This window comes from Notechis scutatus, chromosome 4, assembly GCF_049901735.1.
Source record: "Notechis scutatus isolate UNSWTSFEM ecotype Mainland chromosome 4, rNotScu1.2, whole genome shotgun sequence".
Lineage (NCBI taxonomy): Eukaryota > Metazoa > Chordata > Lepidosauria > Squamata > Elapidae > Notechis > Notechis scutatus.
In genome coordinates, this window is record NC_142012.1 from 14705254 (window position 1) to 14731098 (window position 25845).

Sequence of the window (25845 nt, forward strand, 5' to 3'; positions counted from 1 at the left end):
TGCAGCTCACAAGTGTTTGGGCAAGTGGACTCTTCCCAGCCTATTGCTTGACCATACAATGTATTGAGGCAGGAAAAATCTTCATGTCAAGTTTGTGATCCTCCTGTGTCTTGTAATGGTTGCTCACAACCGAAGTGTCATTTGAGGCAAGACTTGAGGCATGGAACTTTAAAAGCTGGAAGAAATGTAGGTCTACCTATCTAGATTCCCACTGCCAATGAGAGGCAGACAATTATTGAAAGTTAAGATAATTTAGAACTGTTCTGTTGCCACTAAGTGGTATTTTTCTGGGCAACTAACATAACTTTAATCATCATCATTTAATGACCCCATAGTTCCTTGTGGGCAATTGAATAGAGCTAGCAAAGTGTTTACCGGCCAGATGCCCTTCCTGTCACCAATTCAGAGTTTTGCTCAGTACATATATATTGTCATTGTGCCCAGAGAGAGAAATATCTTCCTCTACCTAGGATCGAACTCACAGCCTCCTGATTGTGAGGCAAGAACTCCACCTCTAGGCCACCACATCATTCCTACTTAATATAATTTTAATAGGACTGGAAAAACTCTGGATGACTGCTCTCACTCTTTTGCCATTCAAGCTAGCTCAAAGCTCTAGTTTGCATAAGGGAAATGTTCCATTATTCTGGGGTAAATCTCCTAAAATGATGGACAGAAAGAGGTTTGCTTACAATATTCACAACAAGGCTGCCAGAATCAATTGGCTGGTGACAAAACACCCAATTATTGCATGAAGAGTTTCCTGTATCTCCTGCTTCCATCTAGTGGTTGCCCAAATGTTGGTAGCTCAGATGCGGTAACTCTATGTTTACAAAAGGCCAACTAATTAGACAGGTCCTTCCTTAAATTGGCCAATTATGTCCTTTCAATTTATGGACGTAATTGAGGGTTTTCATTGTGAAAGAGAGAGGAATAGGATTGTAATAGATCAGTTGTGGAAAGAAACAACTTTTTTTGTAAGTATGAAATAGGTTTTTAGGTGGTGTTGTAAATTGAATGAAAATCCAAGTGTCATGGTAAGGGTTAAGCATTGAATGTAAAAGTTTAATGTTCAGGAGTTGTTTACCACTTGGGTTATTTATGGGAGCCTTTATAAAGGTTGTCATCATAGTATGTTTTGATCAGCCTCTGACAGCCTGCAAATTATATCATGGTGACCACAGTTGCTATAGTTCATAAGTTAGCAGCATCGAAAGGAGTTTTTATGTGGATTTTTATCGACACCAATACATCTATCTACTTTCTGTTCCAGACTGCCCATTAATCACCAATGAAGAACTTGCTGCTCTTCCAGTAGTCCAATTTTTTCCTTCGGGCAACTACACAGGATCCAAATTAAAATCAACTATTCAGAAGTTACGGGGTGTGTTAGAACAAGGGGTCCCATCTAAGGAAATTGAGGTGAGCGGAACTTCTGTAAAGCCAACCCTGAAAATAGGAATAAACAAATAGTATATATTACGGTTGTGTGACTGCAGGGCACTGCAAAGAGCCATAAACGCATACGGTCAAGTGACTGTGAGAGACGCACAGATGTTGGTGTCAACTCAAAAATATTTCTCAGGTCTTTTAGAGTTGACAGCAGAAAGGGATTGGAGGAAGTAGTGCATTCCTAAAATGCTTTCATAGATAATGGCTAGGCGGGCCGAAGCTTCTGGAGTGCAAGATTATTACTGGAGAGCACGATTGATGACTCTTGGCTATGGATGTGTCCCATTGGAGAATATACATCCAGGGGGTTGGGGGAAGACCAGGGTCAAGGGTGAGATGAATGATGTGTCTCAGAGTCGGCTGCACCCAGGTAGAGCTGTTATGTTCACTCCTAATAAATCTTGTTTGTTTTTTTTAACTCTGAGAAACGTGGGTAGAGACTCATGATTTGAATGAGGGTGGATGCCGGAGCCCTGACAGTAGGAACTTCAAATTTGGCCCATATATCACATTTTGCAGGTCCATCATAATTTTGGAAGGTTGCTAAGGTCCAATCCTAAGTCAAGGACTACCTGTATAAGAGTATATTTGTAGCTCAGACGTGGTAATGGGGATGTTGGCTAGCTGGGTAATGGAACATCTGGAAGCAAACCACCAAGAAAATTCCACCATTTTCTTCACTTCCTTTGTTCATCTCAATCTGTGCTAAGAAAGTTCACATGCATGTTTAAGTCTAATTTCCTCCCCCCCCCCCTTGTCAAATTCTTTACATCTGTACACAACTTCATTTAAAAAAATACAGGTAGTCCTTGACTTACATCCATTTGTTTAGTAACCATTCAAAGTTACAACAGCACTGAAAAAAGTGACATGGCCGTTTTTCACACCACCGTTGCAACATTTCATAACATCACGTGATCAAAATTGGGATGCTTGGCAACTGGTTCATATATATGACGGTGGCAATGTCCCGTATGATCCCCTTTTGCGACCTTCGGACAAGCCAAGTCAATGGGGAAGCCAGATTCACTTTACAACCATGTTACTAATCTAGCAATTGCAGTGATTCACGTGTCATAAAATGGGGCAAAACTCATTTAACAGCTGTCAGAAAATTTGGGCTCTTTTGCAGTCGTAAGACAAGGACTACCTTTAATTTGGTGCCAACAGAAACCCAATTTTCCATGAATATCAGTTTGACCAAGGGATCTGTTGAGCACAAACAAGATGTCCATAAGTACCAGGGTTCTTGTAGGGTTTACCTGACACTAGAGAAATAAGAATATTGTTGAAATTATTCAGTCATTTTATAAAATATCAATTATTTTCTATACTTGCTACTCCCCTAAACGATCCCATGTTTTACTGCCATCATTGTTTCCATGGTTCTTTGTCATTTATACCTTGCTTAATTATTTAATTGCAAGCTCTATTCATGAGAGTGTTAATCTAAAGCTGTAGTTGAATAATCTAATTGTTCATTATCAAGCTATTAAACTAAACCTTATCTCACACTTCAAATCTCTCGGCCATATGTGTTGATCTGGGTGATATAGACCATATATAATGCAATATATTCTTCTTTAAAGGCAAAAGAAGACTTAAACAATTTTTCATTCAGTTAAGAATACTTTGTCATTACAGAGTCTTCATGATTTAAAGCCACTGGATCAATGTTTGGTTGGCCAAACGAAGGAAAACAGAAAGAAGAATAGATATAAGAACATTCTGCCTTGTAAGTTTTGACTTCCAAAAGGCCGCTTATTATTTAATTTATTCTTCTTAATTCTTGTAGTCATTAATGACTGCCTTTGAGACAGCAACAGATGGAATATTTATGTCAGAAGATTACCTGTAGAAGTGTGGCTGATTTCTCTTAGAAAATTAAGCCTTTTTTAAAAAAAAAAACATACTTTGTTGCACAAGTGGTCATATTAATTCTTTGGTTTAATATAGTAGTGTCATATTTTGAGGATAGTCACACGGGGGAATAATTCAGCAGGAATTATATCCTAGGGAAATAATAATAATGTAGCAGTCAGTGATATTATTCATAGCTATAAACTTTACATCTAGTTTTATTTCGTAATTGCACATATTTAAGTGGAAGCAAGCTTAAAATCTCCCATAGTCCATGTGTGTGTGTGCGCGCGCGCATGCGCATACGCCTTTGAGTCCATTTTAACTCCTGGTGATTGCATAGAGAAATCCCTGACAAGGTTTTTCAGAAATGGTTTGCCATTGCCTCCTTCCAAGGGCTGAGACAGAGTGACTGGCCCCAGGTCACCCAGCTGGTTTTGTGCTTATGGTAGAACTAGAATTCACAATCTCCTGGTTTCTAGCCCAGCGCCTTGATCACTACACCAAACTGGTTCTCATAGTTAAGATAGAGGGCTGGAAATAATATTATGGCTAAATAGATAAGTACATGGAATTGAAATGTTAGCATATTCGCCACACTTTTCTTTTGTCCTCTGTTTCTTTCCTCTTCTTTTTTGGTTTTACCTTCAAATTACAAGCTGCTGCTGGTATGTGGTATAATTCTATCCTTATTGCTCAGTTGATAATAATAGTGACAATTAATGAAGACCATGTCCTTCTCTCTTGGGAACTGCAGATGACACCACAAGGGTGCTTCTTGGGCCTGAAGGCGGCTATATCAATGCCAGTTTTATCCGGATGCTGGTGGGGACAAAGGAATATCTTTACATTGCATGCCAAGGACCCCTCCCTAATACGGTGGCTGACTTCTGGCAAATGGCTTGGGAACAGAAATGCACTCTTATAGCCATGATGACCCAGGAAGTAGAAGGAGAAAAGGTCAAATGTCAGCGGTACTGGCCCAACGCTCTTGGCAAAACCACAATGGTCAACGATAGCCTCCGTCTTTCTCTGGTTCAGCTGCAGGAACTCAAAGGTTTCATCATTAGAATCATGGAACTTGAGGACATTCAGGTAAGACTCTTTGTCTTGAGGGTGGTTTTATGGGCGAACCAGCCTGAGAAATCAGAGGGGGTGAAAAACTCGCTTCTGCTCATCTTTCTTGTTTCTATGGATCCAAAGTTTAGAATTAGAATTAGAATCGGAATAGAGCTGGAAGGGACCTTGGAGATCTTCTAGTCCAGCCCCCATGTTCAAGCAGGAGATCCTATACCATCCCAGACAAGTGATTGTCCAGTCGCTACTTAAAAACCTCCAGTGATGAAGCATCCACAACATCTGAAGGCAAAGTTGTTCCCCTGGTTAATTGTCCTCACTATTAAGACATTTTTCCTCAATTCCAGGTTGCTTCTCTCCTTGATTAGTTGTCAGTCTTGATTAGTTGTCCATCAACTTGCCATTGGGGACAAAGGATTCAGACAGGATTCAATTTGCATAGGGTTGTTGAAAATAAATGCAAAAATGCATGAAATACTATAGTCCTCGACTTATGGCCACAATTGAGGCCAAAAAAAATTATGTTACTAAGCGAGACATTTGTTCCTTGAGTTTTGCTCCATTTTACGACCTTTCTTGACAACTTTGTCAAGTAAATCACTGCAGTTGTTAAGTTAGTAACACAGTTGTTAAGTGAATCTGGCTTCCTCACTGACTTTGCTTATCAGAAGGTCACCAAAGGTGAACATATGACCCCAAGACACTGCAATAGTCATAAATATGAGTCAATTGCCAAGCATCTGAATTTTGATCATGTGACCATGGGGAGGCTGCAGTGGTCATAAGTGTGAAAATGGTCATAAGTCACTTTTTTCAATACTGTTGTAACTTCAAACTGTCACTCAATCAACTGTTGTAAGTCAAGGACTATCTGTTGAAGTGTTTAATGTTTAAAGAACAAAATATTAAACAATTATGATGAGCCAAGATCTTACCTGCAAATCAAGAGGTATTGAAAAGCTTTAGCAAACTTCTAGAGTTTAGCCAAGTTTGATTGTATTTTGGACATCTGTAGTATAGGTACCGGTAGTCCTCAACTTGCAACCATTCATTTAAAGGTGGTTGAAAGTTATGGCGGCCTCAGAAAAACTGACTTAAGACCTGTACTCGCACTTATGACCATTGCACCACCCCCAAGGTCACGTGATCACGATTGGGTTGCTTAGCAACTGCCCCACATTTATGAGTTGGGAGTCCTGGGCTCATGTGAAGTTTTGCGGATTTCCAGCCAGAAAAATGAAAAGCTGGATTTGTTTAATGACTGCATGGTTTACTTAATGACTGTGTGATTCACTTAATGTCCCTTATAAAAATGATTGTGAAATGTAACTTATGATTGCAATGACTTATGATGGAAATTCCGCTCCCAGTTGTGGTCGTAAGTGGAGGACTACCGTTATTACAATGCTTGCAGTCTTCCAATCTGTCTCTTGAGGAGATTTCATTTGCTAAACCTACCATTAATCTTTAACAACTGCTAGACCCTAAAATTTCTGCTTTGCGCATGGTAATCTTTCCCCATTGTTGAAACAAAGGGCCCTCTGACTAATATCAATCATGTTACGTTTCCCATGGTTCTACATAAGAGTGATCTGGAACCATTCTAGGCTGAAGCTAGCTAAGAATTTGGGGAGCTGAGTCGCCATATATCTGGAAGATGCTAAGTTGAAAGAAAGTGTAATGAAGAAAAGAGAACTTGGCTATGGATTGGATTTTTTTTTAAAGTTCGATTAGGCTGTTCATCATTGTTGTGATATTCATTCACTTCAGGATACTTGATAGTGTTGTGATTAGCCGGCAGCAGGTGCGGACGGCTGAGGAGAGCGAGGACTCAGCTATAAACTTTACATCCAGGACCATTAGGGAGTGGACTGCTGCCTTCAGAGATTGTGGGGGCTGGCAGCAGCGATGAGGAGCTTCCCGAGGAGCCTGTGCCAAGTGTGCATGTGCGCAGGATTGCTTGTAGGAAAGAGCAGCTACAACAGCACAGGCGACTCAGGAGTAAGGCTACAAGGTAATGGCCTCTCCTTCAAGAAGCTAAAAGCCAGCTGTGAAAGGAACGTACTTTGCAGAAGGCAAAGACGTTTTGAAACTCCAGCCTCGTGGACGTTCCAGTATCCTGAGTTTGTATTTGAAGATTCTTGTATTGCAAATTATTTCTTGTCTGTTATCTTTCGGCAAGTCTTGCACAGTTTGGCAAGGCTTGTGCTTATCACAGCTAATTATTTTGTAAAAGCATTACAAGGTTTCTGTTCATTTTGGATTGTGTGTGATTTGTTGGACAAGGATGTGGGTCAGAACAGATGGTCTTAATTTTACTGTATGTGTTCTTTGAATTTCAAATCTACAGACAGGTGAACTCCGGCATATTTCCCATTTAAACTTTACTGCTTGGCCAGATCATGACACACCATCTCAACCAGATGATTTGATAACTTTCATCTCCTACATGAGGCACATCCACAAATCAGGACCCATCATTACTCACTGCAGTGCAGGCATTGGGCGATCAGGCACGCTTATCTGCCTTGACGTGGTCCTGGGCTTAATCAGCCAAGACCTCAAGGTGAGTAAACCTACATGAATCTTCCTCCAACCCTTCAAACAAAGATTTGTAATTCACGAAATTCTAGGTGGCCATCTATGGGAATTCTGGTCATCCAAACCCATCTGAAGAATTCCAAATTGGGATTATCTTAATTAATCTTACAATAGATAATTGAGTAGTTTATTGATATACATCTGGCTCATCACACTTTAGTCTGTTCTTAAAATCTCCATTGGCTGCACAGTACAATTTTAATATATTATCCATGATAAATTTTTCAGAAGTTTTTGATTTTATTAGTATAAGCTCCTTGTCTTCTGAGATTCCTTGTCCCAACATTGGAGTAATATGCAAATCAGAATGCAGATTTTAAAAGATAGGAATATTCATAGCTTCATCAGAAGGTGGCACCAAATGCAGACAAAGTTCTTGCAACTGAGGTTTCCTGCATCTATTGGGATGCAAGCCACAAAGAAAAGAGAGTAAAGTTGGACATTCACCATAAAAACTTTCCAGGAGGATGTTTTTCCTCTCTTCCTGCCAACATTTCTCAACAGCTTTTTTCATCAGCTTTTTCCTGCAAGCTTTATTAGAAGAAAAAGCTGAAGAGAAAGATTCTGGGAGAAGAGGAAAAAGTATGGAAACGAGTTGAGCATTCACCTGCCCTCTCTACCCTGCTTTGTGAAGGCCAAGAGTTATATTTAGTGCTGAGCATCAATTGTAACCTTTCCATAAAAATTTAACAACATGCAATTTAAATTGGGTGTCTTTTTTTTTTCACAGTTTGATATCTCCGAAGTGGTGCGGCTGATGCGTTTGCAAAGACATGGCATGGTGCAAACTGAGGTATATTTATCCTAAATTGCAACACATGGTCTTGCTTCTCAGGTTTTCTAATTTCTTAACATGTCCCAACAAGACTCCTGGGAAATGAAAGCAAAGGAAAAAATGGATAATGTATTTATTTTATTGGATTTCTGTATTTCTTAGTACCTGAGACTCTCTGGATAGTTTTATAATCATGGAAATTAAAAATAAAACCAATCATGGAATGAAACTTTACAAAGTGAGGGCAGTAAGAAGGCAAACCAACATAAAAGCAAATTGCAGTTCCGAGATCTATAAAATGCTGAGTTAAAAAAAAAATCAGAAAAAAATGTCTTCATATTACATTGTAAAATGAGTAACAATGGGGCAAGAGGAATGACTAAAAAAACAGAGCTGTGTAAAACACAGTTGATTCTGTCTCAGCTTTTTAAAGCAGCCATGTCTGCATTACAAAAGATGTAGCTGCTTTAACCTGCTTTGCACTAACCTGCTTTGCAAAGCACTTGTTTTCAAATATTCTGCGTAATTTAAAAATAATTATTTATATATCATATTTAGAAAACATCCAGAGTCGTTCTATCAGGAAGATGGGCAGTTTCTAAATACGAAATATTAAATAAATAAATGTTTATATTTAACTCCCTCCGAAGGAAAGAGTGAAATTCTGAAGATAAAAATTAAGTGATGAAAAGGAAGTTTCAGCGTGCAAATTTCTCACATTTCCTTCTCTGTGACATTTTTAAAGAATATTCCTGGGACTATACAGTTTTTTTGAGATTTGAAACTGCTTGCACTATTGCAGCCAGGAGATTTTTATATATTGGCTACCCATACATTTTGCAACCTCTCATGAAATACATCCAAAAGACGCAATCCATCTTTTGCTGAGGATGACGAATATTGTGTAAGGAAGGGTGGGAATCTGTTAAGCAGAATTTTCTGTATCACAGCCAAAACGTGCTTGTGTTCTGTATTTGTATTCTGTGAGAATATGCAATAATTCCTTCCTTTTACAGGACCAATACATTTTCTGCTATCAAGTTATCTTGTATGTCCTAAGACGTCTTCAAGCAGAAGAACAGCAAAGAAACAGCTAAAATATTGTGCCAAGTATACATTTAAAAATACGCCCTTGGATACTTAGGGTGTCTTCACATTAGAGATTGAAGCTGGTTTAATATTTGTACTTTTTCCATGGGAGATGTGGATCAACGAAAGAGAAAAAGAATTGTGAGTGACAGCTGCTTGCGCACACTTTCTTCAAACTGCAGTTCCCAAGATTCTTTGATTATAAACAGCTTTTGCCAATATTATTCCAGTTCCAGTCTCAATTAAGCATCAGGTACCACCAAGCAAGGTTCCCTCTTTTACATAGATATGGGCACTTAAGCATCACTTATATACATTTATATTTAATTGTGCTGCATTTTTGCAGCTTTTTCAAATCGTTGAAAGTAAATGACATGTTAAAAACATTTTTAACATATATCCATGCTTCTTGCAGATTATTTTCCAGTTACTTATATAATGTGGAAACTATTTTGGGGGAGGGGAATAAAACAGTATTTTATCCTGATGGATTTTCTTACTGTACATTTTTATTTGGCTGTTTTTCAAGTGTGTTTATAACAGAGCTATCTTTTTCCAACAATTGTAATATTGTAGAGATTTCTATAGAAAATACTTGAAATCAGTATTTAAGCTTTACTTACTCGTGTATGGGAAAATAGCAATTATTTACTGTATCACACGTTACAATGTTTATATAAAGGCTTGTGTATATATTTATATACTTTTACAAAAAAAAGGTGAATTATCAAATATCTAAACTTCTAACTGCTGAAACAATTCCCCGGTGTAAATAAAAAGTCACTTTTTAAAATATGTCATGTAATAATTCTGTTTTGTGTCCAATATATCTGCTTGTTTTCAGCTTCAGCTTCTACCCTTATTTTCAAGAAAATTTCAGTTCAAATGAATTCCATACTTGTTTTCAAACTGTCTGAATTCTACAAAACTTTAGACATAGCTATGGAATCAATCATCCCTCATTTTTTACACTGCTTGCTATGTGATTTATAGCTCTTGAAATACCACTAGTAATTGGCTGCAGTCTGTTATATTTTTTTCCTATGTACAGAAACACGTGTTTTTTTAGATTTAGAATACTTTATTGGCCAAGTGTGATTGGACACACAAGGAATTTGTCTTGGTGTAAATACATAAAAGAAAAGATACATTTGTCAAGATACATTCGAGAATCATAAGGTACGAATCTTAATTATAGTCATAGGGTACAATAAGCAATCAAATCATACTAAGAAACAGTCAATATAAATCGTAAGGATACAAGCAACAAAGTTACAGTCATACAGTCACAAGTGGGAGGGGATGGGTGATAAGGAGTGATGACAAGATTAACAGTAATAGTGCAGACTTTGTAATAGTTGAATAGGGTTGAGGGAATTATTTGTTTAGCAGAGTGATGGTGTTCGGGGAAAAACTGTCCTTGTGTCTAGTTGTTCTGGTGTGCAATGCTCTATAGCGTCGTTTTGAGGGTAGGAGTTGAAACTGTTTATGTTCGGGATGTGAGGGGACTGTAAATATTTTCACAGCCCTCTTTTTGACTCGTGCAGTATACAGGTCCTCGATTTTCAGACAAAGGACGGATGCTCAGTTATCCACCATTTCTATTACTTAAGGAATGCTATGGGGCCAAAATATGATACAAAAAAGTCCAAAAGAACTAAGTGGAGCTAGTTCAAGTTTCTTGGAACAGATATTTCTAATATGGGTGATGCCATCTTGCCATGAGCAGAACATCTTGTGGACTATAAACAAACCTTCTCCAGCTGATATTAATAGAAATGGAAGTCTTAATCTGACACATTCTTGGTCCTTATAATATTCATACATGAAATTAGACCCAGTAAATTACAAGCAACAATGCAGATCTTAGGGTCTGGGATTATATTATGTTTCGGGTTTTTTTTTATTGTAGCTTACAAATGAAATAAATGTTCCATATCCAGAGGGAACATGCTAGGCTTTTGAAAGAAAAATAACACAAAGCATTTTGACATCAAGGCAAATAGATTTATTGCTGCAAAGCTTGGAGGCTGCGATTGGCATGAGTGCAATAATAAATTTGTTATGTATTGTAAGTATCCAAAGACACTTTGTTATAATTAGAATATGTCATCTTCAGAGCTATACTCTAGTATAAACAAATTTCCATGAGTCCTATCTTCATTTTCAGACAAGTGTACATCCACAGCTGAGGAATACCTTATCAACCAAGCAAACAGTCAAACTGGATTTATATAGTTTATTCTTATAGATTAACATGATTCTCTCCCTCTCTTCGTGTCTGTGTGTTTCTAGAAGTAAGAGACAGGAACATACTTGGTTCAAAAACAGATGCTCCTTAATTAAAAAGAGAAGACAGTATTGTTTTAAAATATATTCAATACATATATTCAATTGAAAGAGCCTTGCATTTTTACACGCTCCAATCTCATATGTTTTATTTTAGCCAGAAACAGAGTCCAAAAGCTTCTGCTTCTGCTTTTAAGTTAATCAATTTAAATTATAACTTTTTGTTGTTCTTACAGGGATCTGAGCCATAATACAAAATCTTCTGCTTTTGTAGAAGCAGAATGTTTCCGGTGTTGTAAAATACTTAAAAACCAAGTTATTCCCAGAAATCTATGGTGAATGATAGGATATCCACTTGGAGTGATTTTATAGCATTCATAGTTTTAGAATTTTGTAGTTTTCTTCTTACAATTGATGTTTTATTTTAAATATTTGTTGTACTGTAAACACAATACAATATTGTGTTGTATGGACAATCAGTACAATAAATCATTTTTTTTCAACCTTTGCTTCTTGAAGATGTATGGACCAATGAAACAAACAATGTTTAAAAAGTTATATTTATGTAGTTACCTACCAAGCACATTTAATTATATTAAAGATACCAAAATACCTTTATAATCCCCAAGGCACGTCACACCTTTTGTGCATTCTAATGTTTGGAAATTGAATGTTGAAAAATTTGACACAGCCAACTTCAACTTCCAGACTTTCCCAGCCAGCCATGTTGGCTGAGGAATTCTGGGAGTTGGTCCACCCTCTTTCAAGTGGCCAACATTGAGAAACATCACAATAAATAAATGTATGGGCTCATCCATCGTGGCATAACATTTTGAATGAGGCCACCATAATTTATTCAACAATCATGACTAAATATCCTGATTATATTCACTTTTTGTCTGATGTTGGATAAAAGATTGCTATTCATCCTGGTTTGATGAAATGTGCCAATTTCAAGTCATGGTCAGCTTGTTATCACAAATCGTAATTAAACTGCATTTTTAGGAATCAGGGAATGTTGCTAAACAGAGTTTAATTGAAATTCAATTAAAGCTTTCATCTACTTCTTGGATGTGGCAGAATAAGCTTGGGAACTCAAGAATTGAGGGTATATAAGACCAGAAACCAACGTCTCATGCCTTCCTCCTATAGAGAACCTTTAGGAATTAATTGCCTGTTTTCTTCCTGTTTCTTCCTGTTATTTAATAACAGAATAGAATAGAATAGAATAGAATAGAATAGAATAGAATAGAATAGAATAGAATAGAATAGAATAGAATAACAGAGTTGGAAGGGACCTTGGAGGTCTTCTAGTCCAACCCCCTGCTTAGGCAGGAAACCCTATGCCATTTCAGACAAATGGTTGTCCAATCTCTTCTTTAAAACTTCCAGGGTTGGAGCATTTACAACTTCTGGAGGCAAGTTGTTCCACTGATTCATTGTTCTAACTGTCAAGAAATTTCTCCTTATTTCTAGGTTGCTTCTCTCCTTGTTTAGTTTCCATCCATTGCCTCTTGTCCTGCCCTCGGGAGGTGCTTCTCTTCTTTGTGGCAGCCCCTGAGATATTGGAAGACTGCTCTCATGTCACCCCTAGCCCTTCTTTGTTAGTGGATACATATGAACATATTACAGTTGCAGGAAACCATTTTGCTAGCCTGCTTGTGTTCATTCTGCTATTATGTTGATTCGATCACAGGCTGGATCACAGTTACTCAGAGAAATACACGACAAATACATGTACAGTGGTAAGCAAGTTCTAGTTAAAACCACTAGGGGGCAGTGGTCTTCTCTCCAAAAAGATCTTGCTTTTTAGTTCAATCTGTCCATCCCATGAAATCTTGCGTTGGAGTTCAGATTTCTCAAGCCTCTGGCGTTCCAAAATCCTCTCGGTTTCTAATGCTGCAATGCAGAAAATTGCAAAAGATAAATCAAAGCATAAAGTTTTAGGAACTACCTTTTTTGGTCTAGTGGTAATCTATTTATCCCTCTCAAATGTTGACCAAGCAGGCAGTCGCTAATTGAGTTGAAAACCCTAACTCAAATTTAGAGTTAAAACTCATTTTAGCTGGAAAGCTAAACTATTAAGATTATACTGTGCATCGAAGACAGTGTTTTCCAAACTTTAAAATAAGTGGACTTCAACTCCCAGAATTCTCTCAGCATGAATTCTGGGATGTCCACACTTCTTAAAATTGTCAAGTTTTAAAAACACTGTGTCGCTTAGAGTCAGGTAAATATTCCGTGGACTTTAAAAGGAGAGGTGTGACATTAAAATAGGAAGTATCTATTTCTTATCAATGGAAAAAAGGCAAAATTTTAACCCTTGTCACTTAAGGTATAACAGCTTCAATCAATGGAATGACAAAAACGTGCCAGTCATCATCTTATTCTTTATTATTTCTCTTTTTGTAAGTTTATTTATATTAGACTTGCCTTCTATCTTGTTTGCTTTTATTGTGAGCCACCCAGAGTCAGTCTGTACTGTATTTGGGTGGTGGCTAAATTGAATTAATTAATCCTGGGTGAGAGAAGCTATTATCTTCACTTGCTTTCTTCATGCTCTTCCCTGCCTACCAGGCTGCAAGAAATCATACAACTCTTTTTTGCCAAAAGCCTGAACTTGCAATCAGCCTTTAGACCTTAAACTGAGGAACACTGCTGGCCTCTTCTTACTGAAGATAGATTGTTGATGTGGGTGTTGTGTAACCTTAAGGCCACAAATGACCCTTAAGTCACTTTTCTGCAGCTCCGGCACTCTTCTGTCAATTTCTTCCCTTTTTACCAAACAGAAAACTTCTTGATACAGTAGAACAAGATCAATATCTTTAGAACATGGCTATGGAGATCCTCATTCATCCAGGTCACGGTTGTCCCAAAGGTGCTTTTTCAGGAAGCAACTGGGCTTTCTTGCTTTCCTTTGAAGACGTTTTGCTTCTCATCCAAGAAGCTTCTTTGGCTCTGACTGGATGGTGGGGAATGGAAGGATTAATACTCCTTGTCGACAGCTGATCCTCTGCATTCTTTTTAGAGAGCCGTTGAGGCCACTTGGAGGTTTATCTGTGTCCAAAGGGTCACCTGAGTGGTGCAAATGGGGGTGGGGCCTTCTTGGCTTCAGGATGAAAAGACACAGGGCAGAAAGCATCCTGCAGCCGAAAAGGCTCCACACATATTTGCATTACTCAGGTGACCCAGAGGACACAGGCAAACCTCCAAGTGGCCTCAAGGGCTCTCTAAAAGAATGCAAATGACCAGCTGTCCGCAAGGAGTATAAATCCTTCCATTCCCCATCATTCAGTCAGAGCTGAAGAAGCTTCTTGGATGAGAAGCGAAACATCTTCAAAGAAAAACAAGAACGTCCAGTTGCCCCCTGAAAAAGCACCTTTGGGACATCCAGAACATGACTTTTCCTCACCTGAGGAACCATCTTATTCCCATCACATCAACCCAACCCAACCAATTAGGAAGAGAAAGTATATGATGGGCCACATCATTAAAGATTTCAACTGTTGGGGTCCCGGAACAGTGTCTTCTCTACTGTTGCACCTGCCCTCTGGAATATTTATTTGTTTGTTTGATTTGATTTGATTTGTCAATCGCTTACAAAATAATAGGTATAGGTATACACATGAGTAAGAATACAGGAAACAGGTACAAATAAATGGGGACAATAGGACAGGGATGGTAGGCGCGATGGTGCACTTATGCACGCCTCTTACAGACCTCTTAGGAATGGAGTGAGGTCAATAGTGGATAGTTTAAGGGTTAGAGGAGTGGGGGTTAGAGGATGTAACAACAGAGTCAGGTAGTGCGTTCCAGGCACTGACCACTCTGTTGCCGAAGTCATACTTTCTGCAATCAAGCTTGGAGCTGTTTACATTGAGTTTGTATCTGTTGTGTGCTCTTGTATTATTGCAGTTGAAGCTGAAGTAGTCATTGACTGGTAGGACATGGTAGCAGATAATTTTGTGTGCCACGCTTAAGTCTAACCATAGGCAGCATAATTCAAGGTTGTCCAAGCCCAAAATTTCAAGCCTGGTGACATAGGGTATTCTGTTGCAAAGCAGAGGTGTGGTCTTACTAAGGCTTACTAAAGCTTCTTGGATGAGAAGCGAAATGTCTTTAAGGAAAAACAAGCCAGGTTGCCTTTTTCAAAAGCACCTTTGAAACCACCAAAGGTGTTCCACACTTCACCTATCTACTTACTGCCTATTTCTAAAATGGACAGATCTCCTATTTTGCTTTATTCGGTGCTGGAAAGGCCATTAGTAACCCTTTAGTATTCTGTTGCTATCCTCCCACCCAGAAGTGAGGCGTCCCCCCCCCCATTCTCCTAAACTTTCAAAAGAATCAGGGGGACTTGGTTTTGCCACTTCACGTGGAGCTCACCGAGGGGCATGCAACCCTGTGGGTGGTTAGTACTTTGTAGCCCCTCTCTCCCTTTTGATTTTTAATTTAATTTTATCCTTGTTTTACCTGGCTCCTTATATTGAGGTATTGTATCTTTTATGTTTTTATGCATTTAATTGTACATTGCCTAGAGTCATGTATTTGTGAGATAAATTAAAAAAAACGTGAGAGCTCCTGCCTCTGTACATCAATGCTATTGCCTTCTTGGAGTCTGTAACCCAGGGGTGTCAAACTCAAGGCCCAAGGGCGAGATCTGGCCCACAGGATGCTTAGATCTGGCCCATGGGGCCACCCTGGAAACATCAAAGAACCAGCCCGCGGTGCCTCTGCTAGCGAAAATGGAGCTCGTGAGGGCATGCTCCCGTCCAAGCTACATTTTTGCTGGCAGAGGGTTGCAGGAGACCATTGCAGCCAAAAACGGAGCTCGGGAGCCCGTTTTCACTGGCAGAACGCTTGGGCCACCACAGGCGCCCCCCCCCCGACACGAGTGACATCATGCTGGCCACACCCTGGCTACACCCACCCCGGCCCCTTGAGGTCAAACAAACTACCCTGATACGGCCCTCAAATTGAGTTTGACACCCTTGCAGTAACCCATCACCCACCTCCTAAATACACCGACTTACATTGTACAGAAGGGGCTTGGACTTTCAAAATAGTTGTCACGTGCCGCAGCTTGAAAGGGGAACCCCAGCAGATGTCAAAATGAAGAGGGTTGGTTATTTTTTCCTTAAAAGCTTTTGAGAAACGTTTTGTAAGCTCAGCAAATTCAACGCGATCATGCCTGCAAAATTAACAGTAAGAGTTAGTAATAACTTAGGGAAACACCAAAGTTAATGGCTAAGAGTCCATGCCCTCCCCTCATGAAGGGCCTGCCACAAAGAAGAAGGGCATCAAGCTATTCTCCAAAGCACCTGAGGGCAGGACAAGAAGCAAAAGGTGGAAATTAATCAAGAAGAGAAGCAACCTAGAATTAAGGAGAAATTGGGTCTTCTGGTACAAGAGCAAGAAATCACATGGGAGAGAAAAGAAGAAGAAACATAATTGGTTCATCTCATGATCATCTTCTTTTCCCTTGGCTAATTTCAAACCCAGATTCCTACCGCCCAATATCTTTCAGGGTAAACCCTCACCAATTTGCTACAAAACTATGTGATCGGACTTAGTTTTGGGGGAGGAAAATAAGGGGGGGAAATTCTGCCTCTGCCTACCAGCATCCATCAGTATTCATCTGGCTAGCGTCCTGTCAGTGTATGAGAGAGTTGAGGGCTGTTTGGAAACTGAAACAGTATTTGCTGTGTGAGAAGAAAGACAGCAAAGAGCCTGGGCATGGCTTAGCTCAACTGTTCTGTACTAAAGCTAGTTGCTGCTATGAAACTAAAACTGAAACTCCTCTGCTTGTGTTTTGCATTTGGAACAGATTTCTTTTCAGGTGGGGAGGGGGAGTAGAACTCCTTAGCATCAGAGCGTGTTAATAGTAATGTAGGAAATACTAATGCTCTGATGGTCATTTCGAAAAATCCTTTCTTAGTGAGCTAGAAGCCAAGAGGAACATATGTGCCAAATTTCAAGTTTGTAGGCTTTATGGCTCCGTGAAGGGGAAAAATTCCGCAAGTTTTAAGTTTTAGCTCCACGAAGGGGAAAAGCATCGCAAAACATCACGTGACAGCAACGTGATACCACGAGTTTGACACCCGTGGTCTAGGCCATCTAACCATTGAAGCGCAGCATTGTTTATATTTTTTAAAAATCAGATATTGGACCAGTATTGGACCACTCAACATACAAAGCTGGTCATGATGAGATCTAACAGTTTGACGTGGGATCTCACAGTCACACGAAGGGGAGGATACTATGCCCCCATTTATACAGAGAGTTCCAACAGACACTGAGGTGCAAATCCTATTCAGGATTGTTTGTTGCTGATATACCGTATTTATCGGCGTATAACACGCACTTTTTCCCCCTGAAAATAGGGGGCAAATGATGTATGCGTGTTATACGCCGATATAATGTTAAGAAGCCTTCGGTGAATGCTGCTGGGATCGGGGATCAAGGACACAAATGAAAGAAGGGGAGGGAGGAAGCAACCGAAGCCTGTCCTTCTCTCTGGGTCAGCTCTCTCAGTCGCTCTCTCGCTCCTCCACCAGCACAGGAAGAAACTGCTTCAAAGAAGCGGGGGGCTTTTCCTGTCGCCGCAGCTTCCCTGAAGCGCCCGTTTCTCCCCACCCCACCCCGTCCGCCTCGCCCGCCCGCCCGCAGTGCTCCGTTCTGCCTGCCTGCCTGCCTTCGTTAATGGTTGAATCGGAACAGCTTCGGCTGAGTAAAGAGGCGAATAGTTATTATTCTCAGCGAAGCTGCTCCCAAACAACCAGAAACTAAGGCAGGCAGGCAGAATTTTTTTTAATTTTTTTCCTGAAATTTCCCTCTTAAAATGAAGATGCGTGTTATACGCCTGTGCGTGTTATACGCCGATAAATCGATAATTCAAAGCTGGCTCCTTTTTTGTGGGGTCATTTATATGTCTTCCTATGTCTGGGCATTCAGCGACCCAGATGGCTTTCCATTGAGGATCAATGTTAAAGTTGTTGGGCAAATGTTGTATAAGTGCCAGTGGGGACTTCTTGAATTTGAGTCTTCCAGCTAATAAATGAAGAAAATCAGGATGCATAAGTAAGAGTGAGTTGCTCATAATTTTTTTTGGTATTTTCCGCCTTCTGTATTCTCTTACTAGTGCATCTTGCCTTCATAAAGCTGGTGGTGCTATAGGGTTGCAATGGTATTTTAAAGCAAAATAATAATAATCCCCACCTCCATTATATTTCTAAAACATGATAAGAAATACATACACTGTATAAGGGCTGGCTTTCAAAAGAGATGTGACTTTCTTCTTCCTGTGTAAGTCATATTCCATTGCAGACAAATGGGGTTGTCTTCTTTGCACACACAAATTAGAAGTAGTTGTCTTTACCTGGGCATGGAAAGTACATCAAATGTTTAGTCCTGGATTTTAGCACCATGTTCTAGATGCCTTGATTCAAGAAGCAGATTTGGAATGATTATGAAATACAAGATTATACCCTGTTTCCCTGAAAATATAACCTGCCCTGAAAGTAAGTCCTAGTTTGATTTTTACACATGCACCCAATATAAGCCCTATTCCCAAAATAAGCCCTAATTAAGATCCCACCCACTCCAGAGTGCACAGGTAAAAATTAAGCTAGGGTGGGGATGTGGGGGATGGAGCTGCCCTACTACTTACCTTTGGACAGTTGTAACCAGGCCTTGCACACCCTGATGCCTGCCTTGCTGGCCCATTTCTTCTGAGGCTGGCAAGGCTTTCTTGAAGGCCTCTGTAGCTGATAACAAAGCTCTGGATCAATCTGGAGCTCTATTATCAGCTGCAGAGGCCTTCAGGAAAGCCTTGCCGGCCTCAGAAGAAGACATTCCTGAAGGCTTCTGACAGCGAAAAGGAGGCCAGGGGCAACACACGCAAGTGAGGTTAGTGGATGACATCTCCCGAAAATAAGACCTGGTGCTTTATTTGGTGGCAAAAATATATATAAGACAGGGTCTTATTTTCGAGAAAACATGGGTAATTGGATTTAAATAAACAATGGGCCCAAGGATAGCAAATTCATAAATGTCCCATAGAACAGGGGTCCCCAACCACAAGGCCCCAGACCGGTACTGGTCCGTGGATCATTTTGTACCGGGCCGCTTATTTTGCTTGGGCCCCACCATCTTGTTTCGACGGCGCTTGAGAAAGTGCTTCCAGGTGAGCTTGTCGGTCGTCGGTTGGAAAGTGGTATTTGGGTGCTGAAGGAATCCTCGCACCTTAGTTTCGTCAAAGGGGGGGCCGGCTTCGAACGAAGAGCCGTCCTGATGGCGGTGGAGTCTCGCGTTACTCAGGAGGAGATTAAGAAAGAGCCCTAAAAGCCCATCGACCGTGAGAAGGTACAAAGGAGGAGTTGAAGGTGGCGGGGAGAAGCGGGGGACGGCTGGCCGGCCGGTCACTCGGCTCGCCTTGCCTTGGTTGTGCGTGCTGATGCCGGTACCGTGGATCGGTCCGTGGATTGTACCGGTCCGTGGTACAAAAAAGGTTGGGGACCACTGCCATAGAAGTCCTGCATATATTTATCCATAAACATATGCAGTCAGTGTGAATGTCTATGGAAATTCTCAGCCATCCAGGTCACAATTGTCCCAAAGATGCTTCTTCAAAAGGCAATTGGACTTTCCTTGAAGACATTTTTTTTGCTTCTCATCCAAGAAACTTCTTCAGTACCAGATCCAGAAGCATTCAGGAGACTTCTGAAGAACTGAAGGCACTTCTTGGATGAGAAGCAAAACATCTTCAAGGAAAAACCAAGAAAGTCCAGTTGCCTTTTGAAGAAGTGTGGATTTACTGCTGAAGAATAAGTTTAGAATTGTTGCCTTAATATCAGTTATAAATCCAGGCTATAAAGGCATTCGTTGCCCAAATCCTCCCAGCTACATATTTGATCCTTTTTATAATAATCCTATTAATCTTTAAAAATCATTCTTTGATTTTTAAAAATAACTTTGTTTTCTCTCCTGATCCTTTTTATAATAATCCTATTAATCTTTAAAAGTCATTCTTTGATTTTTAAAAATAACTTTGTTTTCTCCCACTTACTTGCCAGTTGGTGCAGACAACAATTGTTACTTATATTTTCATAATGCGACTGCTGCCTTTCTAAATCTCCAGAAAAAACATTTGTAATTCTTGTTTCCCCTTTCAGAAATCCAATGGATATGAGCCTACTGGGAATTGCTTTTTACTTAACCCATAATGATTGCCCCTAGGCACATAACTATTTGTCTCTGACATTTCTCACACATTTGCTACTGATGCAATAAAGAGCATTATAAAGCATCATTAGCATTTCTGGCTGAACACAAGTACATGGAGCAGGCTGAGGGTATTATTTTCTTCCCTATAAAACTATTTTATCACTTTGGTGCATAGGGAATCTTAACTTTAGAGGGCAGGAAGGTTGCTGAAAATTTTGGGTATTTCCTGTCCTAAGCAAAATATTTCTCAGACATCCACAGGGAAAATCTGGCCCACTCCCAATGTTACTGCCATAGATCTGTGGCCTGTTCCAAAACAAAGCATCAGCCACCCAGGGTCGTTTCAGCAGTGAAATGGGTGGCATATGCATTTAATAAATAAACTCCAGAGGATCAGAGGTGGTATTCAGCAGGTTCTGACCAGTTCTGGAGAACCGGTAGCAGAAATTTTGAGTAGTTTGGAGAACTGGCAAATCCTACCTCTGACTGGCCCCACCAACCCCATCTATTCTCTGCCTCCCGAATCCCAGCTGATCGGCTGGGTCTTCTTTGGTTGCCCTGCACAGGAGAACGGAGCTGGAAAGCAGGTTAGTGGGATGGGGAGGGAATGGAGATTTTGCAGTATCCTTCCCTTGCCACGCCCACCAAGCCATGCCCACAGAACTGGTAGTAAAAAAAATTGAATCCCACCACTGCAGAGGATGCAAAAAAGCACAAAGACTTTCTGTAAGCATATCTGTAAGCATACTGATCTCCATAGACAACAGACTGAGAATCTAAAAAAAACCCATTAAATCAGATTATGCCCTTATTCTATCATTACAACATGGGTTAAGAGACAATTTTTACACTGATTCAGAGGGCCCTAATTGGCTAAGTGTTTTTTTAATGAGAATGCTGAATACAGTCCAAAAAAAGTTGAATGAGTCAAGAAGTCTACACACATACATACACACACACAAAGTTTTGCACATCCCACAGGTGTTTCTGCTAGAGAGAGAAAAAAGTGAAAATTTAATAATGTAAATTTTTTTTCCATACCCACCTCTTATAATTCCATGAAATTCTTCCTCTGTTCAGAAGTTTTCAGAAGTAAAGTTGACCTTTTAGCACGCACCCCCTTTCAGGGTATTTTCTAGATAATTTAAAAGGCCAATCCTCCAAGAAATTATAGTATTCAGAAATCAGGAATGGGAAGCTCTACAGTTGCTAAGTTGAGGTTGTAAACAAGAGTTCTCCAAAAATTGAAGGCAAAACTCCATCTAGTGGTGTCGTGTTTCAACGGCAACATTTAGTAATGATAGATAATGAAGAAATGTTTGTGGTCTTGACCGACTGTATTAAACCAGTGCTTTTTAAATTTGGCAACTTTAAGATGTATGGACTTCAACGTTTCAGTGCTGACTGGGGAATTCTGGGAGTTGAAGTCCAACCTTTGTAAAGTTGCCAAGTTTGGAAAAAGAACCACTAAATTCTAATCTGAGCTGCTTTGGTGTCTTGTGGTAAACTCAGATACAGTCGTTGCGACAAGCAGTCCTCAACTTACAATCATTTGTTTAGTGACTGATTGAAGTTACAATGCCACTGAAAAAGTGCCTTACAATTGTTTAGTCCTTGCACTTAACAATAGTTGCAGCATCCCCACTGTCAGGCGATGTCAAAATATGACAACTGTCATGTATTTTACAATTTTACAATGGCTGCAGTGATTGAGGATCATGTGATCACCATTTGCAACCTTCCCCGTCAGCAAAGTTGAGCCGGGGGGCGGGGGGCGCTGCAGATTTGCTTAATGACTAATACAGTTCATTTAATAACCACAGGAATTCATTTAACAACTATGGCAAAAAAATAATAATTATAAAATCTGATTTGACTCACTTAACAACTGTCCTGCTTAGCAATGGAAATTCTGGTCCCAGTTGTAGTTGTAAGTTGAGGACTACCTGCAAATGCCTTGGTCTAACTTTGGTAATACATTCATTGTGGCCGGCATGACATCATGGAGCGTTGTTACCTTCCCACTGAAATGGTGCCTATTTATCTACTCACATTTGCATGCTTTCAAACTGCTAGGTTGGCAGGAGCTGGAGCGAAGATGGGAGCTCACCCCATTGCATGGAGCTGGGGGTCTTGAATTCAGGTTACCGACGTTCCAGCCAGCAAGCCTAGCATCTTAACCACTGAGCTACCGCATCACTTTACTTCATAAGAATAAGGAATCCAAAAGTAAGAGGGAAATGGCAGATGGAAAGGGAGAGAGGGGGGGTGGGATAAGAAACAGAATGTAAGGTTTTGTAGGTATCGTCATAATTTCTTCTGTTTCCGTAGCCAAGAATGTGATGGTTAGGGAATAGATGGCTTCTGAACACTCCTGTTCATTTGTGCCTATCAGCTTCAATTGTTTCACGCTGAGCTCTCCCGTTTAACCAAGCACTTAAGTGATGAATCACTTCCTTTTGCTCATTTTAAAGGCGGCCCCCAAATCATTATAATTAGACTACATCGATGCTGTTTGGAGTAGATGCAGTTTGCAACAAGCAGAGAGATTTCTATTCAGAGAAAGTACAGTAATCCAGGGGTGGGATTCAACTGGTACGGACCGGTTTGAGTAAACCGGTAGTTCCGGCAATCAGTTGGACCCGTCCACCCACCCCTGCCCTAATCTGTCCTTTATTTCCGTGTTTTGAAGCCCAGCTGATCAGCTGTTCTACTCCCCGGGCCTGCAGCAGAAGGTAAGTTTTAGCTGAAAATTGGCTGTTTCTAAAACGTTGCACGTGTGCTCACCAAACCAGTTGTTGAATCCCACCACTGCAGTAATCCCATCGTCAGGGCTCTGGTAGTTACCCCCATTTAAATTACGAGTCTCTAGCCGGATTTTCAAAGCTTAAAGAAGATTTATTAGGAGTAAACATGCCAGCGGTGCCTGGGTGTAACCGACTCTGAGACACATCATTCATTGTCACCCTTGACCCTGGTTTTCCCCCACCCCCTGGGTGTATCATAATTAATATTCTCCAATAGGATACCTCCATAGCCAAGAGTCATCAATCATATGCTCCAGTTGGAATTTTGCGGAACTTTCCAGTGTCTTTCTCCCCACTTGGAACTAAACCAGATGGGTATTTCCAGGGGTGGGCCTCAAAAATTTTAGCAAAGGGTTCTGCCTGATTGCTGGGTAGGTGTGGCCTAGTTGGCCTCCTGCACCACGGCAGCAGAGGGGGCATTTTTGCCCTCCGCAGGCTCCAGAGGCTCTTTGGAAGCCAGAAATGGAGCCATTTCCACCGTTCCCGAACTTCCAGGAGGCCCGTTTTTTGCCCTCCCTGAGCTTCCGCATGTACTCTGCACTTACCTGCATCCAAAACAGGCCACGTGGGGACTCCAGGGATGGAAGGGGATGGGTGGGGCCAGCCAGGAGTGGGATTTGGGGGTTTTCTGCACAGAATCTTAGCTAGGGGCTCTCCAGAATCCCACCGAACCTTCAGCAGTCCACCACCGGATATTTCTTCCAACGCTGCCTTTTATCTTTCATTGTTTTTTTATTCTACATGTTGTCCTTGACTTGCAACCACAATTGGGACAAGGATTTCCATTGCTAAGCAGAGCAGCTGTTAAGTGAATCATAGCAGATTTTATTACCTTTTTTTGCTCTGGTTGTTCCTTGAATTGCTGCAGTTGTTGAGTGAATCACATGACTGTTGAGTGAATTTGGCTTCCTACGTTGATTTTGGTTGTCAGAAGCTGGCTGGGAAGATTGCAAATGGTGATCACATGACCCCAGGGCCCTGCCAGCGTCATAAACAGATGCCAAGTGTCCGAATTTTGATCACATTGCATGGGGATGCTATGATGGTCATAATTGCGAGGACCAGCCCTAAGTAAAAAAAAATCAGTGCCACTGTAATTACAGTAGTCCTCGACTTACAACAGTTCATCTAGTGATTGTTCAAAGTTATGACGACACTGAAAAAAATGACTTATGACCGTTTTTCACAGTTCTGACCTTTGAAGCATCCTCATGGTCACAAGATCAAAATTCGGGTGCTTGGCAACTGGTTCACATTTATGACGGTCGCTGTGTCCCAGGATCATGTCATCCCCTTTTCCAATCTTCTGACAAGCAAAGTCAATTGGGGAAGCCAGATCAATTAACAACCGGGTTACTAACTTAACAACTGCAGTGATTCACTTACCAACTGCAGAATTTACGTCACAACCATGGAAAAAAAGGTAATAAGAAGGTAGTCCTCAATTTATGACCGGGCACTTAGTCACTGTTTGAAATAATGAAAGACTCCAACACTGGAATTTTTTAAGAAGAGATTGAACAACTATTTGTCTGAAATGGAAAGGGTTTCCTGCCTTAGCAGGGGGTTGGACTAGAAGACCTCCAAGGTCCTTCCAACTCTGTTATTCTATTCTATTCTATTCTATTCTATTCTATTCTATTCTGTTCTGTTCTGTTCTGTTCTGTTCTATTCTATTCTACTCTACTCTACTCTACTCTACTCCATTTCATTCCATTCTATTCTACTCTACTCTACTCTGCTCTACTCTACTCTACTCCATTTCATTCCATTCTATTCTACTCTACTCTACTCTGCTCTATTCTACTCTACTCCATTTCATTCCATTCTATTCTACTCTACTCTACTCTGCTCTACTCTACTCTACTCCATTTCATTTCATTCTATTCTACTCTACTCTACTCTGCTCTATTCTACTCTACTCCATTTCATTCCATTCTATTCTACACACACACCCACACCCCAAAAAAGTTACTTGCAATCTGGTTCTGAGGTCCCGACAGCTGGACCCCTGTGACTGCATTTTGGCACTCAACAGACAGTCTACATTCATGGCCATTTGTGGTATCCTGTGCGCACATGACTGTTATGCCTTTTTATTTTCTGGATACGAGCATATTTCCAACAAAAAAAAAAAACACACCGCTAACAAAAAATGGGTTTGTTTAACGACTACCCCAAAAAATGTCGTAAAAATGGATCTGGTCCTATAGTTACTCCCTTTGCAACTGTCCTGACTTATGACCATAACTGCCGATTCAATAACAGTTGCAAGTCAAAGACATAACTCTAAAATAAAACAACCTTAATGTAATGTTCCAGTAAATGATGGTCTCTGAATAGCCATAGAAAAATATTTCACCGATGTGTAACCATAATCTGTCTACACATTATTGAAGTTAACACACTGAGCTCTGGAGTTAGAAGATTCATCGTGGTGGCAGCCCATTCTGTTCCTCCTGCTGATTCTAGTGTCCTGTTTTTCATCTCAGCAGTCATTGTCCCAAAGCCAAAGAATGTCCTCAGTTTGTAGTGTTATTTCCCCCGCTAAAGTTATTTCTTTTGCAAAAGTACAACTGCCTGCTGATACATCCTGCTGGCAATGGTGTGTGATGTAATTTGGGCTTCATGAATAATTCCGTGGCCTCTGAGCACTGGAAATAGAGAAGA

The 25845-nt window shown here is 40.4% G+C and overlaps 2 protein-coding genes across 13 annotated transcripts in view; one reads left to right on the forward strand and one right to left on the reverse strand.

The window, feature by feature from the left end:
* PTPN13 (protein tyrosine phosphatase non-receptor type 13) overlaps nucleotides 1-9649 on the forward strand; it is a 193274-nt gene extending 183625 nt beyond the window's left edge. For all 11 annotated transcript variants that reach the window (XM_087962816.1, XM_087962818.1, XM_087962817.1 and 8 more), the window contains exons 42-47: nucleotides 1274-1422; nucleotides 3097-3187; nucleotides 4070-4407; nucleotides 6740-6955; nucleotides 7721-7783; nucleotides 8782-9649. In XM_087962816.1, coding sequence (XP_087818942.1) covers nucleotides 1274-1422; nucleotides 3097-3187; nucleotides 4070-4407; nucleotides 6740-6955; nucleotides 7721-7783; nucleotides 8782-8862 — 938 coding nt within the window. In that variant the 3' untranslated portion in view covers nucleotides 8863-9649. The remainder of the gene's footprint in view (nucleotides 1-1273; nucleotides 1423-3096; nucleotides 3188-4069; nucleotides 4408-6739; nucleotides 6956-7720; nucleotides 7784-8781) is intronic.
* A 1190-nt stretch (nucleotides 9650-10839) lies between these two features.
* On the reverse strand, nucleotides 10840-21581 carry C4H4orf36 (chromosome 4 C4orf36 homolog). Of its 2 annotated transcripts, none has more exons than XM_087962835.1 (4): nucleotides 21414-21581; nucleotides 18400-18521; nucleotides 16177-16334; nucleotides 10840-13042 (listed from the first exon to the last, which is right to left on the reverse strand). In XM_087962835.1, the coding sequence occupies exons 2-4, from the start codon at nucleotides 18462-18464 to the stop codon at nucleotides 12900-12902; spliced, it is 366 nt and encodes a 121-aa protein (XP_087818961.1). In that variant the 5' UTR covers nucleotides 18465-18521; nucleotides 21414-21581; the 3' UTR covers nucleotides 10840-12899. The 2 variants fall into 2 exon arrangements, with proteins under 2 accessions (XP_087818961.1, XP_026543713.1); XM_026687928.2 differs by having other exon boundaries at nucleotides 18400-18515; nucleotides 21410-21581.
* Nucleotides 21582-25845: the final 4264 nt, after the last annotated feature.

Bases quoted from the DNA above. Each gene is read 5' to 3' on its own strand.
- C4H4orf36 (XM_087962835.1), bottom strand. From the start codon at position 18,464: ATGGAATATGACTTACACAGGAAGAAGAAAGTCACATCTCTTTTGAAA. The intron at 16,335-18,399 runs GTATGTATTTCT...TTAATTTTGCAG, and splicing joins AAAGCCAGCCCTTATACAGT to GCATGATCGCGTTGAATTTG. The intron at 13,043-16,176 runs GTAAGTCGGTGT...TCTGCATTGCAG, and splicing joins CCAAGCCCCTTCTGTACAAT to CATTAGAAACCGAGAGGATT.